General features: G+C 38.8%; 2 protein-coding genes across 9 annotated transcripts in view; one reads left to right on the forward strand and one right to left on the reverse strand.

The window, feature by feature from the left end:
* The window catches only part of kcnj19b (potassium inwardly rectifying channel subfamily J member 19b), an 88,945-nt gene extending 88,426 nt beyond the window's left edge, over positions 1-519 (forward strand). The window contains exon 4 of the mRNA XM_039691123.2: positions 431-519. The gene's annotated coding sequence lies outside the window, so the exon portion shown is untranslated. The remainder of the gene's footprint in view (positions 1-430) is intronic.
* Positions 1-13,900, reverse strand: part of svild (supervillin d) — a 264,346-nt gene that overhangs the window by 51,226 nt on the left and 199,220 nt on the right. For all 8 annotated transcript variants that reach the window (XM_039691113.2, XM_039691117.2, XM_039691110.2 and 5 more), the window contains 9 exons: positions 9,519-9,602; positions 9,319-9,399; positions 9,038-9,218; positions 5,360-5,532; positions 2,365-2,520; positions 2,100-2,236; positions 1,596-1,743; positions 781-926; positions 466-641 (listed from right to left, as the gene is read on the reverse strand). In XM_039691113.2, the coding sequence (XP_039547047.2) occupies positions 466-641; positions 781-926; positions 1,596-1,743; positions 2,100-2,236; positions 2,365-2,520; positions 5,360-5,532; positions 9,038-9,218; positions 9,319-9,399; positions 9,519-9,602 (1,282 nt within the window). The remainder of the gene's footprint in view (positions 1-465; positions 642-780; positions 927-1,595; positions 1,744-2,099; positions 2,237-2,364; positions 2,521-5,359; positions 5,533-9,037; positions 9,219-9,318; positions 9,400-9,518; positions 9,603-13,900) is intronic.

Here is a 13,900-nt window from a genome sequence, read left to right on the forward strand (position 1 = left end):
TTGTTTTAAAAAGTTTGTTTGAAGGTTTTGATGAAGTTTTTTCCTATCAATATTTTATAAGTGGTCCTAAATATACATTTCATGACAGAAGAAAAATATGCATATTCAATTTTTTGTTGGGTATGGCTAAAATCGCTATTTGGAAGACTCAAAAAAATAAGTTATTGGGTATAAGTACTGTAGATGCAGAAAATGCTTTTAAAGGCATGGTGACTGCTAGAATTAAAATTTAATACACATATTTTCAATTGATTAATGATATTCAAAGGTTCGCCGAAATATGGTCTGTGGAAGGAGTTTTGTGTGAGGTTTTGGATGACATGTTGGTTTTCAAATTTTAAAAATGATTGAAGAATAATTATTGTGTATATGTATTTTTATTGTCTTGTTAAGCCTCTCTCTCTCTCTCTCTTTTTATTTTTTATTACAGAGAACATGAGCTACTGGTGTGTCTTTCACACTCACTTAGGGGTGTCTTTATTGGCTGAGGAGGGGTCCAGGGGGTTGATCCTGCATGAGCTGTAGTCGTATGCGCCACTCCAGATGTGTTTGCCCAGCTGCACTGCCACCTTCCTGTCACTCAAAGAAACATCCTTTCCTGTCCAGACGTACACCTCGCTTCCAAAGTCAAACACCAGTGCCTGCCACACACACACACAAACACTTTGAGTTAATTTTAGAACAATGGGATCAAGCACAGTTTACCAACACACACACACACACACACTGATCATCCCACAATAGGACAAAACCGCATAGAAGAACCAATAAATTTGACACCTCCTTAGAGTTGAGAAGAGAGACACTGGGAATGGATGCCCAGGCCTCCTCATAAGGAACCAGCTTATCCTCCACCAGCCTGTAGACACAGTTCGACTCTATTACAGCACTCTCATACAGTTCATCTTCCTCTGGCTCCCCTGCACCTGTAAAACACACATGCACACACGTAAAAAAAAAAAAACTCTCCACAAAGCAAGCTGCAGCCATTTAAATTTGCATTTAATATGCACTTAACTACCATAATTTCACATATTCTCACATATTCCTGAGTAAAACTAAATATCTAGCCAGAAATACTGTTGGACAAAACTAATTTTACCCACTTATATGCAATCTTATAATGGACATTAAAAGCCTTACCCTCACAGTCCTGTGAATAGCTTTTTGATTTTACCAGTAAGTGTGTAGTTCTGGAATTTTCATAATTTTCCACTAAATTCAGCAAAGAGTAAGGGGTGAAACGTGGATATAGCATGGGAACAACATGGTTATTCAGCAGTGTGTCAAGAAAAAAACACTGTTCTGTTTTGAAGAAAGTGAAGGAACAAACTTCATGGAGGTTCTGAGGAAGTTAGTGTAAACTATGGCAATCTAAACTCCAAGTAGAACAAGTAGACCAGAAATACTGCAAGAACGGAGGATAAACTGAACTTGATTATGCAACATTAGTAAATTCTGGCCTATAGTCAATGGTCTGTATAAACAAAATTACAAATGAATGTGTGCAATTAAGGTAAGTGAAATATTGTCATTTCAACATCTGTGCTTCATGGTCCTGGGTCTGGGATAAGTGTTTTTGCAAGTGCCTGTACCTCTGTACTCAGTCTTTCCTCCCAACAGACCCCAGAACTCTTTGGCCGAACGGTTCTCTGTGTTGATTCCCTCCTCCAGCACGGTGATCTGAGGAGCTTTGCAGCCCAGATCTCTCTTCGTCTGGATGTACTGAGCCATCTCTGAGCTCTGATACACACACGCACAATTTGACACAAACTTGTTTTTATATCTTCACTTTCCATAGACAAAATGGTTTGTATACTGTACAAACTGCATTTTCTATCCCCCTACACTAACCCTACCCACCACAGAAAACTCTGCATTTTTACATTTAAAAAAAAAAAATCAGTTTGGTATGATTTATTAGCTGTTTTCCTCGTGGGGCCCGACCAAATGGCCCCACAATGTAAAATAGTTTACATTTTACTATCTTTGTGGAGACATTTGGTCCTCTCAATGTAAACAATGCTAAAGTAACACTGGTGTAAATACCCTATTATATATAGAATAGGCATGGATTTTTATTTACTTTGTGGTAATACCTTAGCTTTTTCGATGACATTGGCAAATTCTCCACTCCAGAAAAAGCAGTGTTTGGGAGTGATGAGCAGATAGCAGTCTCCACTGTTTAGAGAGCGAGCAGTGGGTTTAGCCAGACGCACCTGAACATGCCTGCGGCCTGCGTGAATTAACAGTAAAGTGTTAAAAGCCAGTGATTAAAACCACAACATGCACATTTAGGACATAAAAAATATTGATATCTTGATATTTTGCACTGATATTTTGCATGATCATTGACCGCTTCACCTTTAATGTGGATAAGCATGAGCTTGTGGAAAGGCACAGCACTGTTGTTGGTCACCACCTCTGTAGACTTCACGCTTCGCAGATTGACTTTCTTAAAGTTCTCTTTGCTAGCCAGACCTGCCAGAGCCGCATCTGCCAAATTTGAGTGCTTGGCCACTGAAGACAAGATAAACCAATTAACTGTTTATATTTGCTACAATATAACAAAGAAAAGAGAGGAATGTTTAGTAAATTAAGCTCTTTCCTGGGCGTGTCTCAGTTCCATATCTATAAGAGCCCCTCTTACCTGAGCACTGGTAGGTCATAATGAATCTATTCACAATGTTTGAATTAGGGGAACCTCTTTTTGAAATGCTTTAAAAGAACACATGGGCGACAGTATATCAGCTGGGCCCGCTTCATTGCAGCCGCTTCAGCTCTGTTTAAAAGACCATGTACCGTTTCATGCTTGGCAAATGGGTCTGCTGCGCAACATGATAACCCGCAGATGCAAAGAGCCCTAGTACAAATGGGGCGTAACAATGGGACAGAACGCAAAAACTGTCTCAACGTTCAAGGATGCTGTTACGTCCCCAGAGAACTGGGTACGTATTATAGTGATTTTCTTTTCTGACATTGCTTGTGGTTCTTGTGTTTTTCTTCTTACAGGTAAGATGGCTTCTGTAACCATTCCAGCAGCTGATAAGTGGTTCAACGGCTGATTGGATCTTGGAACTCCTCCTACTCGTCAGTGGCTGCAGCTGTCTGGGCTCTTTAAAAAGCCTAGTTTTGGATCTGTTCTCTCTCTGCTCTGGGCTTTGCACTCTGTTCCTGCTGTTGGTGTGGTTGGTATCCCTTTTTGGGGAACCTTGTGATTTGTAGATAACTTTATTGTTGTCTATTTTGATATTAGGATTGGAACATTTGACAATGCTTTTGATAATGTTGTAATCTGATTTGTTCGCTAGTAACACTAGCTTTGTGTTCCACTTTTGGAACTTGAGCAGCAGGACTGAGTTTGTTGTTTGTGAATTATTATTATTATTATTATTATTATTTGTGTTAACTTCTCTTTTCTTGTTCTTTGTTTTATGGGGAGTAGATTTAGAGCTACCCCGGGGTATACATCACCCGTAGGCATACTCCACTGTCTATAAACACCAGTTACTGTAGACCTGGGCGGACCACCATCTGTAATTTTGGTTAGGGCGCCTTGATCGTGTGCCAGATAGGTGATGTGTATAATTAGTGTAGGTTAGGGGTGGGGTATTTTTGTTTATTTCTTTTCTTTGGTTTGTCCAGCTCTTCCCTTTTCTCCCTTAAATTTGTTTATCATTTACATTATTACCGTGACAAAAATAAAAACAAAGTTTGTACGGTATTTGGAATTTGTCTCCTTTTCTCGCACCACGACTCCATTCCTCTTTTGCTGGCATTTGTGGGCCTGAGCAGAGGGTTATCAGGTTCCCCTCCCTTTTTGTGGGCTGGAATGTAACAGATGCAAACTGGAGATTTCTCTTTACTCTTTCTCGGCAGACCGGCATCAAGCAAGAGCTTGGGAGCCCTTTGTGATGGCAGACCGGCCTTCAGTGTCTATATGCACACAGAGAGGGTGTGGCACATAAACTGTCTAGAAATGGGAGCAGTTCAACTTGCTCTTGAGTGTTTTTATGATCTGTTTCATCAGATTATGATGGCATGCATAAATCATTAAGGAGGTATCAACTCGTGTCCCCTGCTGAAGTGTGCAAAGAGCCTTTTGTTGTGGTCTGATCAACATCTCCTCAAGCTGTCTATTCGAGCTGTCCCCGTCACTGGCTGTTTGAACTGTGTTGAAGATTTTTACAATCATTAGTAAAAAACTAATGAAGATTTTTACAAACTTCTTAGAATTTGTCTTAAGAACTTTCTTTATAATAATAATTTGTTACATTTATAAAGCGCTTTTCTAGGTACTCAAAGTACTTTACATGGGAGGGGGAATTTCCTCAACTACCACTTTATTTCTTTCTTACGAATATAGTTCTATAAATTCGGCTTAAGGATTTTTTTTCTTCATGGGTGTGGCAGAGGCCCGTATTTCATATTAAAATGTTTCAACTTCAGTTCAATCTAAATTGTGTCACTAGTAGATGCTATGGTGAAACTCCATTTGGGTAACATTGAAGCCCTATTGAATAACGCCAAACTGTAGGATTTGCCAATGACGTTAAAGTAGCAAACTGGAGATTTCTCTTTACTCCTTCTCGCCATATGAGGAGCTGAACAGTGATTGCCTCAGAATCCTTAGACGGAAATAAAGCAATATTTGCATACTGTAACATGGAAGCTTGCACAATGTCTCATTCCCTCCGCTCTGCGAACACAGAGATAGATTTCAGACATTTTTTATTTTCATAACTCCTGACACAAATTTAGAAATTAATGTCACCATGAGATTTTTAGAGGTCAAAAATTAATGTCTGAGTCTTAATCTAAACAAAGAACATGGTAAACAGGAGCTGGAACACAGATCTTTGTGGTGAAATACCAACGTGTTCTCATCCTAGGGCGTCATATAGTGACACTACAGTTTGTCTAAATCCAATGCACATGGCACCCTTTAGCGTCAATATAACACGCACAGAGCTTTGTTCTGTTATGGTAGGTTTAGTTCTGGGATAGGTTTAGGGTTACACCCAGGGCTTGACATTAACACCCGCCAACCTGCCAAATGCGGGTGGATTTCTTTATATAAAGGCTACCCTCATATATACCATATATATATATATATATATATATATATATATGTGTGTGTGTGTGTGTGTGTGTGTGTGTGTTTTCATTTAAGCTATAACACCTGTCTTAAAATGTAAGGGATACTGGAGCTTGGTTGGGGTGGTGGGACTGTTCACGGTGGGCGCCGGAAAATTTCCATTATTTTCACAAGCAAAACTTGACAGGTATGGAAATACCACATATAAAAGTGATGCAAACATTCCATGAATTCACCACAGAAAGTAACAAACAAACGTACTTCGCTCCATTTGTATCCTTTTGGTCTCCACGGAGGCCACATTCAGTCTCTGTTCAGTATAAGCCTGTCTGAGGTCGTCTCGTGCTGCCAGGGCACGGAGAGGGTTTCTAGAGCTCTTGGTTTTTCTGCAGGGCCGCACTGAACGCTTATGTTCCTCAACTGCTGATGTTAGTCTGCAATTAAGAATATGTTCATGAAAGCAAGAATGAAGACATTAGAGCATTTTTGAAATGTGAACCACTGTTTAGGTTCCAAAAGGTGTTCAACCCCATGCAGTCACCCACATCCTTGAGATATAGACTAGAGGTCTTTATGGGTCCACTTGGATCGGAAAACCCGAGGTCCGACCCGAGCGGGTTCAAATCTCAGACGAGTGTCACGGACTCGGGACAGGTTCGGTATTAGAGGCCTCGAGTAATTTAAAATAAATATGCCTTTTCCAAATGGACCAGAGAAGATGCAATTTATTTTAAACTATGTTGGGCATTTAAAAAAATTGCAGTATTTAAAACAACTCTATGACACCGTTCTCTCACTTTTTCTAAGTGAGAGAGCGAACCCGTGCTTCAACATGCAAATGGCTATAAGCATGAGCACGGTTGCCTCCGCAATTATTTACTTAGTTGCTCGCTCTACATAAACCAACCTCTCCCTTTGCCAAGAAGAACTAGTGCGCCATCATGTGGATGGATGTTTGACTAAATGCAAGTATTTGAATTGTCATTAAGCCAGGCCTTTCAATCAATTTAAAAAATATGCGACACTGTCAGAAAAGCATGGAGGCGATAACAGACATTGCGAAAAAGGTCAGGGAAAACGAATGGTGGTTCTAATCATCGTATGGTTCGGTAAATAATATTATGCCAAATTTTATAGGACATAATGGGTTACAGTGATGTGTGATTGACATTTAAGCACTTCAGCGTGCTTACACTTGCTAAGTGCATTTATGAGAAACGCAGTGCTGCAGGCTGTGCACAATGTAAATGACGTTTACGTTCGGGAACAGTCAGGTTCTAAAGAAAATGGCGTCAGATCGAGACACCCCTCGCTGCAGCCTGTAGCACGATGACGTAGCTGGATGGTCCAATACGTAGTGGACATTGTAACGTAATATAATCGCTTTTAACAATTTAGATTGTTTCAAAGCAGCTTTACATAGCCTACGCATAATCGCATATAATTTAATGTAACAAAGATTGTTTTGGCTTTAGCGGTTCGTGAAGAATGTTAGGCTATTTCCAGCTAAAGTTAGGCTAGTTTTGATTGATTCACCTCTGTCGAAATGATAATTTGTTATTAAATTAGGGGATGACACCGTTCTCTCTAAACAGACTTTAAACGCGATCCTGTAATAAACGCTGATGGCACATGCACATTAAGAATTGATAGTTATTGTAGAGAGTAGAGAGTTGGTGAACAATCGCACATTGATCTTCCAAGAGTAGCTACATTTAAATGGTCACGAGTATGAAAGCTATTTTCAGAGCTTTCAGAGTAAAACATAAAAAAAAATAATTGCAACTTTTTCCTTACAATTGCGAGTATACATTTCACATAGCCTACTGACTTTATTTCTCAGAATTGTGAGATCTAAAGTCAGAATTGCCTGAAATAAAGCCTCAGTCGCATGTTCTAAAGACAGAATTGCGTGAAATAAAGTCGCAATTGTGTGCTATAAAATGAGAATTATGACTTTTTTCTAGCAATTCTGAATGTATAACATAATTGCGAGTTTATATCTCCCATTGCGAGTTATAAAGTCAAATTCTAAGGGGAAAAAAATCTGGCTACTTATTTTTTAACCTCAGAATAGTTCAATATCTCACAATTCTAACTTTATAACACACAATTGCGACTTTATATTCTCCCAATATGCGTATTATAAAGTCAGAATTTCAAGTAGCCTCGCAATTGCTAGTTTATATCTCATAATTCTGACTTAATAACACGCAATTGCGACTTTATATCACGCAAATCTGACTTGATAACACACATTTGCGACTTTATATCACGAAAGTCTGACTTTATAACCTGCAATTGCGACTTTATATAAATTCTGAGATAAAAAGTCTGACTAGTAGTAAGATAAAAAGATTCTGAGATAAAAAGTATTTAAGATGTTTACAGTTGTACCGTTAAAATTACTACTTTGACATTTTTTGCTTCCAATCAACAGCAAATATGAATAAAATAAAATTGCTTTTTAATATGTTCAATATACATGCATTAAAAAAAATACTTGCGGTGCACATGCTATTAATCTATCAAATATAGGTTTAAAATCATGTGATTTAAAATGTAAAATAACTTTGCATGTAGCCTATGTAGTGAATCTCGGATAACCATCCCATTTGTAAATAATTACTTATTCATCAATAATTACTTATAATTATTTAACAGTACTATACTACACAGGTTTGAACATCATCTCAGTACAATATTGAGCTTACATATCACTTAAGATCAATGCATGCGAATTATAATCCTGAGATCGGCACTGCACATGCGTATATGACATCACCAAAACACACCTCCATCCACTACGTATTGGACCATCCAGCTACGTCATCGTGCTACAGACTGCAGCGAGGACCTCTTGGTCAGATCGGGTCGTGTCTAATATTATCGGGTCTGTCTCGGGTCGGGTTTTTCTTTAAAAAATAAAAAATAAAAAATAAAAATAAAATAAATATATATATATATATATATATATATATATATACACAGTATATATATATACTTTATATATACTATACATATACATCGGGTTCGGTAGTGATTCGGGTCGGGTACAGTTTTTAGGACCCCAGAAGACCTCTAATATAGACCCTGCCTACAGAAGTAAGATATAGAGTTTAGGATATTACAGGATATTGGATATTGCAGGATATGTATACAGTTTAGGATATTGCTTAAAGACCCCCTCTAGTGAAAATCAAGTTTTTAATGTTGTTTATATGTCTACGTAGTGTTTTTATCCTTTAAGACAAACCATGTGCAATTTCATAAGTCCTCACGACACGATTGCAGAGTATTTTCTCCTTAAGACTGCAGTGAACCAAGGACAGTCTCAAAAACACGGTTTGAAACTACTTGGTAACCAATCACGTCAAAGTGTGCTCATCAACGAAAGGCATGGCATTTTTTTTAAGGTAAAAACATTTAAATATGTAATTTACGTATTTATTTGTATTTTTTGATACATTGAAATTTCTGATAAAAAATTAGGAAAGGGATAAAATGATTGACTACAAGAGAAGCAGCATATTTTATAGAGTAGAAATCCCCAGAAATTCAGAGAACCTCTGCTATAGATGATATCACCTCATAATTTATATTATATAGGTGTCCAAGAGAGGCTTATTAACAATATTACTACAAGACACAAATATGGACTGCAGAATCTCAGAGTTTTTTTTTCTTCTTCTGTGGAACAACGGTATTTTGAGAAATATCTGGGTTTTTTTTGGTTTTTTGGGGGGGTTTTTTGTCCATACAATGGAAGTCAATAGTAACAAAAACAGTTTGGTTACTAGCATTCTTCAAAATAATTATTTTGTATTCAACAGAAGAAAAAAAGTCATACAGGTTTGGAATGACATGAGGGTGTGTAAATGATGACTGAATTTGGGGGTTGTTGGTTAACTATCCCTAGAAATTAGAGCAGTATCTTACTTGGGCGTGTCTGACAGGAGGATGCTAAAGTCTTCTTCCTTGCCTAGCAGTACACTGGAGCTCAGAGTGGTGGGTGATAAGCTACTGTAGAAGCGCCCAAACGTCTCTTCGTCATCCAGGGTCATCACCTCCTTCTCTTTCTCCTCCATCACCTCTATGGTGGAGTTCTTCATGCCAGTGCCTGCATGTTAAATGAAGAGAGAAATAGAAACAGATCACTGCATAAAACTATATTATGCATTAACCTGCAAATTATTCAATGAACTATTTCAATGAATAACCTTTATTGTGAAGTCTGTCTAAGAAGGACTCCAGTTTGTCCAGTCTTTTATCACCCTCAGCATCAGGATGTGTGGAGATTTCTGTTCGAGGGAAATTTCCAGGCATGAAAGTAGAACACTTTGTAGGGGCAATGGCCCCCAGTACATATTTGAGGCAAATGAGTATTCAAAGAGGGTTACAGAAGATGTCAGACTTATACCTTCTAATGGTTTGACTGGTGTACTGTTGCTGGCCTTCTTGCTAAGGATGACGGGAACATCCTCTCTGTTGGGTGACACTAAGCCTGATAGGAAACAGATGTGTCAACATTAAAACATTCTTGTCACTGCTTGAACCACAGAATGCACATTAAAGGTTCCGTTCTCCATGTTGTTTTGAAGCTTTGATTGTGTTTACAGTGTGCAATATAACGTGTTCATGTTTCACGTGTAAAAAAACAGTATTTTTTCACACAATTTACTTATCTGTATACTGCTGCTTTTACTGTCCAAAAAATGGCCAGATGGCTTCTTTGTTCTATGAAGTCCCTCCTACAGAAATATGTAACGAGTTCTGATTGTGTCAGCGGTTCCTGTGTTGTGATTCGACAGCAGCATATCGCACACTGCCCGCAAAGGTCACGCCTCTTACCATAAATTGGAGATGCATGCACTGATTGTTATTGTAAAAATATTACCATATCAATTTGAGCCTGAATCAGACCCAGAGAACATAGATGAAGAGAATCGATTAGAACCTGTTCAAACACAACTTTTGCAGGATGTTTCACAGTGGTAAGCTGTTTATTTAGAAGTTGTCATACTTTTAATTGGTTAAATTGTAATGTTAAATGTTACAAACTGTTATAAAAGCTTGTGGTAAATGTTTTTTTTTCCGTCTGTCGAATTAATGATGGTGTTGTTGATTTTTTTTGATCCTGAGTTTAGGTGTAACATCAGTAGCGAACAGCCAAACACATGCTGATAGAGTTTATAGAATATTAAGAATTTAAACAAATGTACACAGGAAGATTCGTCGTCTTTTGGGAGGTGATGGAAACTAGAGTCGTTGGCAGGATCACTCTGATTTCGTTTTCGGCTTATGTTCAAAACAATCACGTTTAAATAATAAAAAATAATAATTCATTACATTTATATAGCGCTTTTCTCAGCACTCAAAGCGCTTTACATAGAGAGGGGAATCTCCTCAACCACCACCAGTGTGCAGCATCCACCTGGATGATGCGACGGCTGCCATAGTGCGCCAGAATGCTCACCACACACCAGCTTACTGGTGGAGAGGAGACAGTGATGAAGCCAATTGGTATATGGGGATGATTAGGAGGCCATGATGGACAAAGGCCACTAGGGCAAATTTGGCCAGGATTGCCGGGGTTACACCCCTACTCTTTCGAAAGACATCCTGGGATTTTTTTAATGACCACAGAGAGTCAGGACCTCGGTTTAACGTCTCATCCAAAGGAGTTTAAGCCACTGAATTAGTTTAGTCTGGTTATACATACAACCACGAACAGCACATGTTTTCCCTGAGCTCCGTAACGACATCTCTCATAAAGATTTGCATCGTTAAATAGTAAAATAATTCTCCAAAAAACAGCTAGCCTCTTCGCTAACTAACACACAAAATACCATTGGAATGCTACTTCCACCGCCTTACCGGAAGTTTCACCCACTTTATTTTTTACAGGAGCACCCCTCAGAAATTTACCGAACATTACTGTAAATATGGTCATTGTAACGTTATGGGAGCAGTCTATATCCCTCCTAAATCATTAATTTGTACATGCACAGCGTAATTATTTATATTTTATGTTGGTTGTCATGATTGTAATCTTGAACTGGTCCATGGGTCTTTGCGTGATCACGGCAGGCTAATGGCTGAATCGGAATTTATAAGCAAGATCACGAGAATCAATAATCTAAGTTACATCCCAGTTGTGCAAAAATAAATATCATGAGACGTCCATCATCAGATGAATGACATGGAAAAGTTAAGTTAGAGCCGCTAAAGCCAGTGCAACTACCAATGCGAACATGAACACAAGCTTTTCCCTCCAAAAATATAGCCTAAAAACATCTAAGTTGCCACCCTGCCTCTCCAAATGCAACACTGACATTAACCAAATGCAATAAAAGCTTGAAAAGTATTTTGGTGTGCGTTTTATTTTATATTTACCGTTTAATAATGCAATCGCTGCTGTCTGTCCATTGAAGAGCATGACTGTTTTGGAACTATTGGGGCTTCCATGAACCACGTGACAGCCTTGCGGCGACATCAAAGCCTGTCGCAACTCTCTCGATTCGCTCTGTGCACAAGAAAAATGCTAACTTCCGGCTTGAGGGCGGATGTTGGGTACTTCGGTTCCGGTTGCTGTTGTTTACATCAGTGGACCGGCTATCTAAAGCTTATCTATCTAAATATATTTGTCTAAAACTATATTCGTTTGTTCACTGTCAAGTCAATCAACACAGTTTTCACTCATATTTGGGTGGAGCCAGGCGCTGCTGCATTGTGAAAAGTAAACAATATTTCACATCTGCTTTTTGTCACCACACCCAAGCAGTCGCTTTACAGAGTGGAGCGTTGAATATCCATGACAACTAGAAGGAAGTTTTTAGGCTACTAATTATTTGTTATATTATACCCTTTAACCAGGAGAAGCCTGGGGTTAGAACCTATTTTGCAAGGGAAATATGTGTGAAAACGGCCTAACTTGATAACGAACGAACCAACGTCGGACATGTATGTACTCCCTGTATGACATGTATAGTGGTTGTCAACACTGATCTATATAATGACATTCTATATAGATCAGTGGTTGACAACATAGCCTCCGAACATCATAAACAACACAAACTGTTCTGGAAAATGCACTTTCTAACGCTTGATTTCGACTTTTATAATGTAGAGAGATAACATAACAGTTACCAAATAGCATAGCTAGAGCACGTAGCATGGCGACATTAATGTCCGAGTAATTCCACGTGTATGTACCGTATGTACACGCCGTCAAATGTCCGAGCGAAACAAAACAAAATGTAGATCTACATCTGGGGAGCGATATTTTTTCATAGGATGGTAGGAGTGACGGGTAGGTTTAGGGACGGGGTTGAGGTAGGTCGCAATATATATACAGTATATATATGAATATATATATACACAGTAATAACGTTAAGTCAACGCCATTCATAAACACGCTGAAAAGAGATTATGCGTGTTGATAGCATGCCAAAAATACGTTATACGTGTCATACAAATGCAATTTCATGAGATCAGTCTGAGCATGGATGTTGTTGTGACTTAACTTTCCCTTCAAAATTATGCAAATACTGAGAGATGTAATATTTAAACCCCTTCTCTCTTGCTCTGGGGAGCTGGAGAAAAATCATTAGCCAGTCGATGAACATAATCGACTGTAATATTCGGCAAATGTTCAAGACATCTGGAGAGATATACATCCTCTACGTCGTCCATCAGGCTACCGGAAACTAGACACCCCATATCGGTTTTGCAGGCGGAAGTAGCATATGCTAACGTGCACATAGTCCATACATGGCTCTGGTCCGGACCAAATATTATTATTATTTTTTTGGTACGGTTCGCTTTCATACTGCTCTTTTTGCAAGTGAACCAAAATTTGTAAACAAAACCACACGTGCGCTAAGGTCGTCCATTCATTGGACAAGGATTCTCAAGGGAAATCTCTAAGTGCAAAAAAGGCTCAGCATGGAGATATTTCATACTGCGATATTTGTTCTTTAACTAATTTTGTGTTATTCTGTACAAAGGAAATATGAAGAAACTAATGATATGATACAATGTCATCTATACGATTGTAATTCGGATTTTGAGAAGACGACGAGTGTAACGTTTGAGTGGTTCTATTAAACGCGGGGAAATACGACAACTCTCGTCTCTCGTGCATCTTTTGATTCGACCATCTACTGTTTTTTTTATCTCTGGGCAAGATCTCAACTTTGCGTTACAAGTGGCACTGCACACAAGACGGATAAGGTATAAAGTTTTCATTCATAGAGAGGGGCTATGTTCACACATTAAAATAATGAGATTCTTATATACTGCTAACGAGTCCTGTCAATGTTAACGCTTGCGATGAAGTTTGTCCAGTTTAACGTAAATTAACGCAGCATCCTCCTTGTATTGTAACTATCCTTACATTATGAACTGCAAATGCTTTTTGCATCTATGCGCGATTAGACTAAAGAGAACACTCTGTATGTGAATGTCCTGATGCACACACTCATTCATTCATTCCATTCCAATGAAGCACACACGACGCGCAATAGTAGGCTATCGTGTGGCCAGACAGCCGGAATATTCTCTTTCGACGCAGTGCTTTCTTGCAATTGGGTCGGTTCATGTTCACACTGTAAATGAACCGTACCAGAGTTCGTTTGGAACCGTACCGAGACCACCTCTTCAGCTGGGTCTCGGTTCGGTTGTTTGGTCCGCACCCGAGTTCGATTGCTGTATTCACACCTGCCCAAAAGATCCGCACCAAGGGGGGAACCTTACCCGTATCACTCCTCAACAGCAGCAAAAGTGTTTTCACTAAATCTG

Source organism: Pimephales promelas, chromosome 17 (genome assembly GCF_988280905.1).
Source record: "Pimephales promelas chromosome 17, fPimPro1.hap1.1, whole genome shotgun sequence".
NCBI classification, from domain to species: domain Eukaryota; kingdom Metazoa; phylum Chordata; class Actinopteri; order Cypriniformes; family Leuciscidae; genus Pimephales; species Pimephales promelas.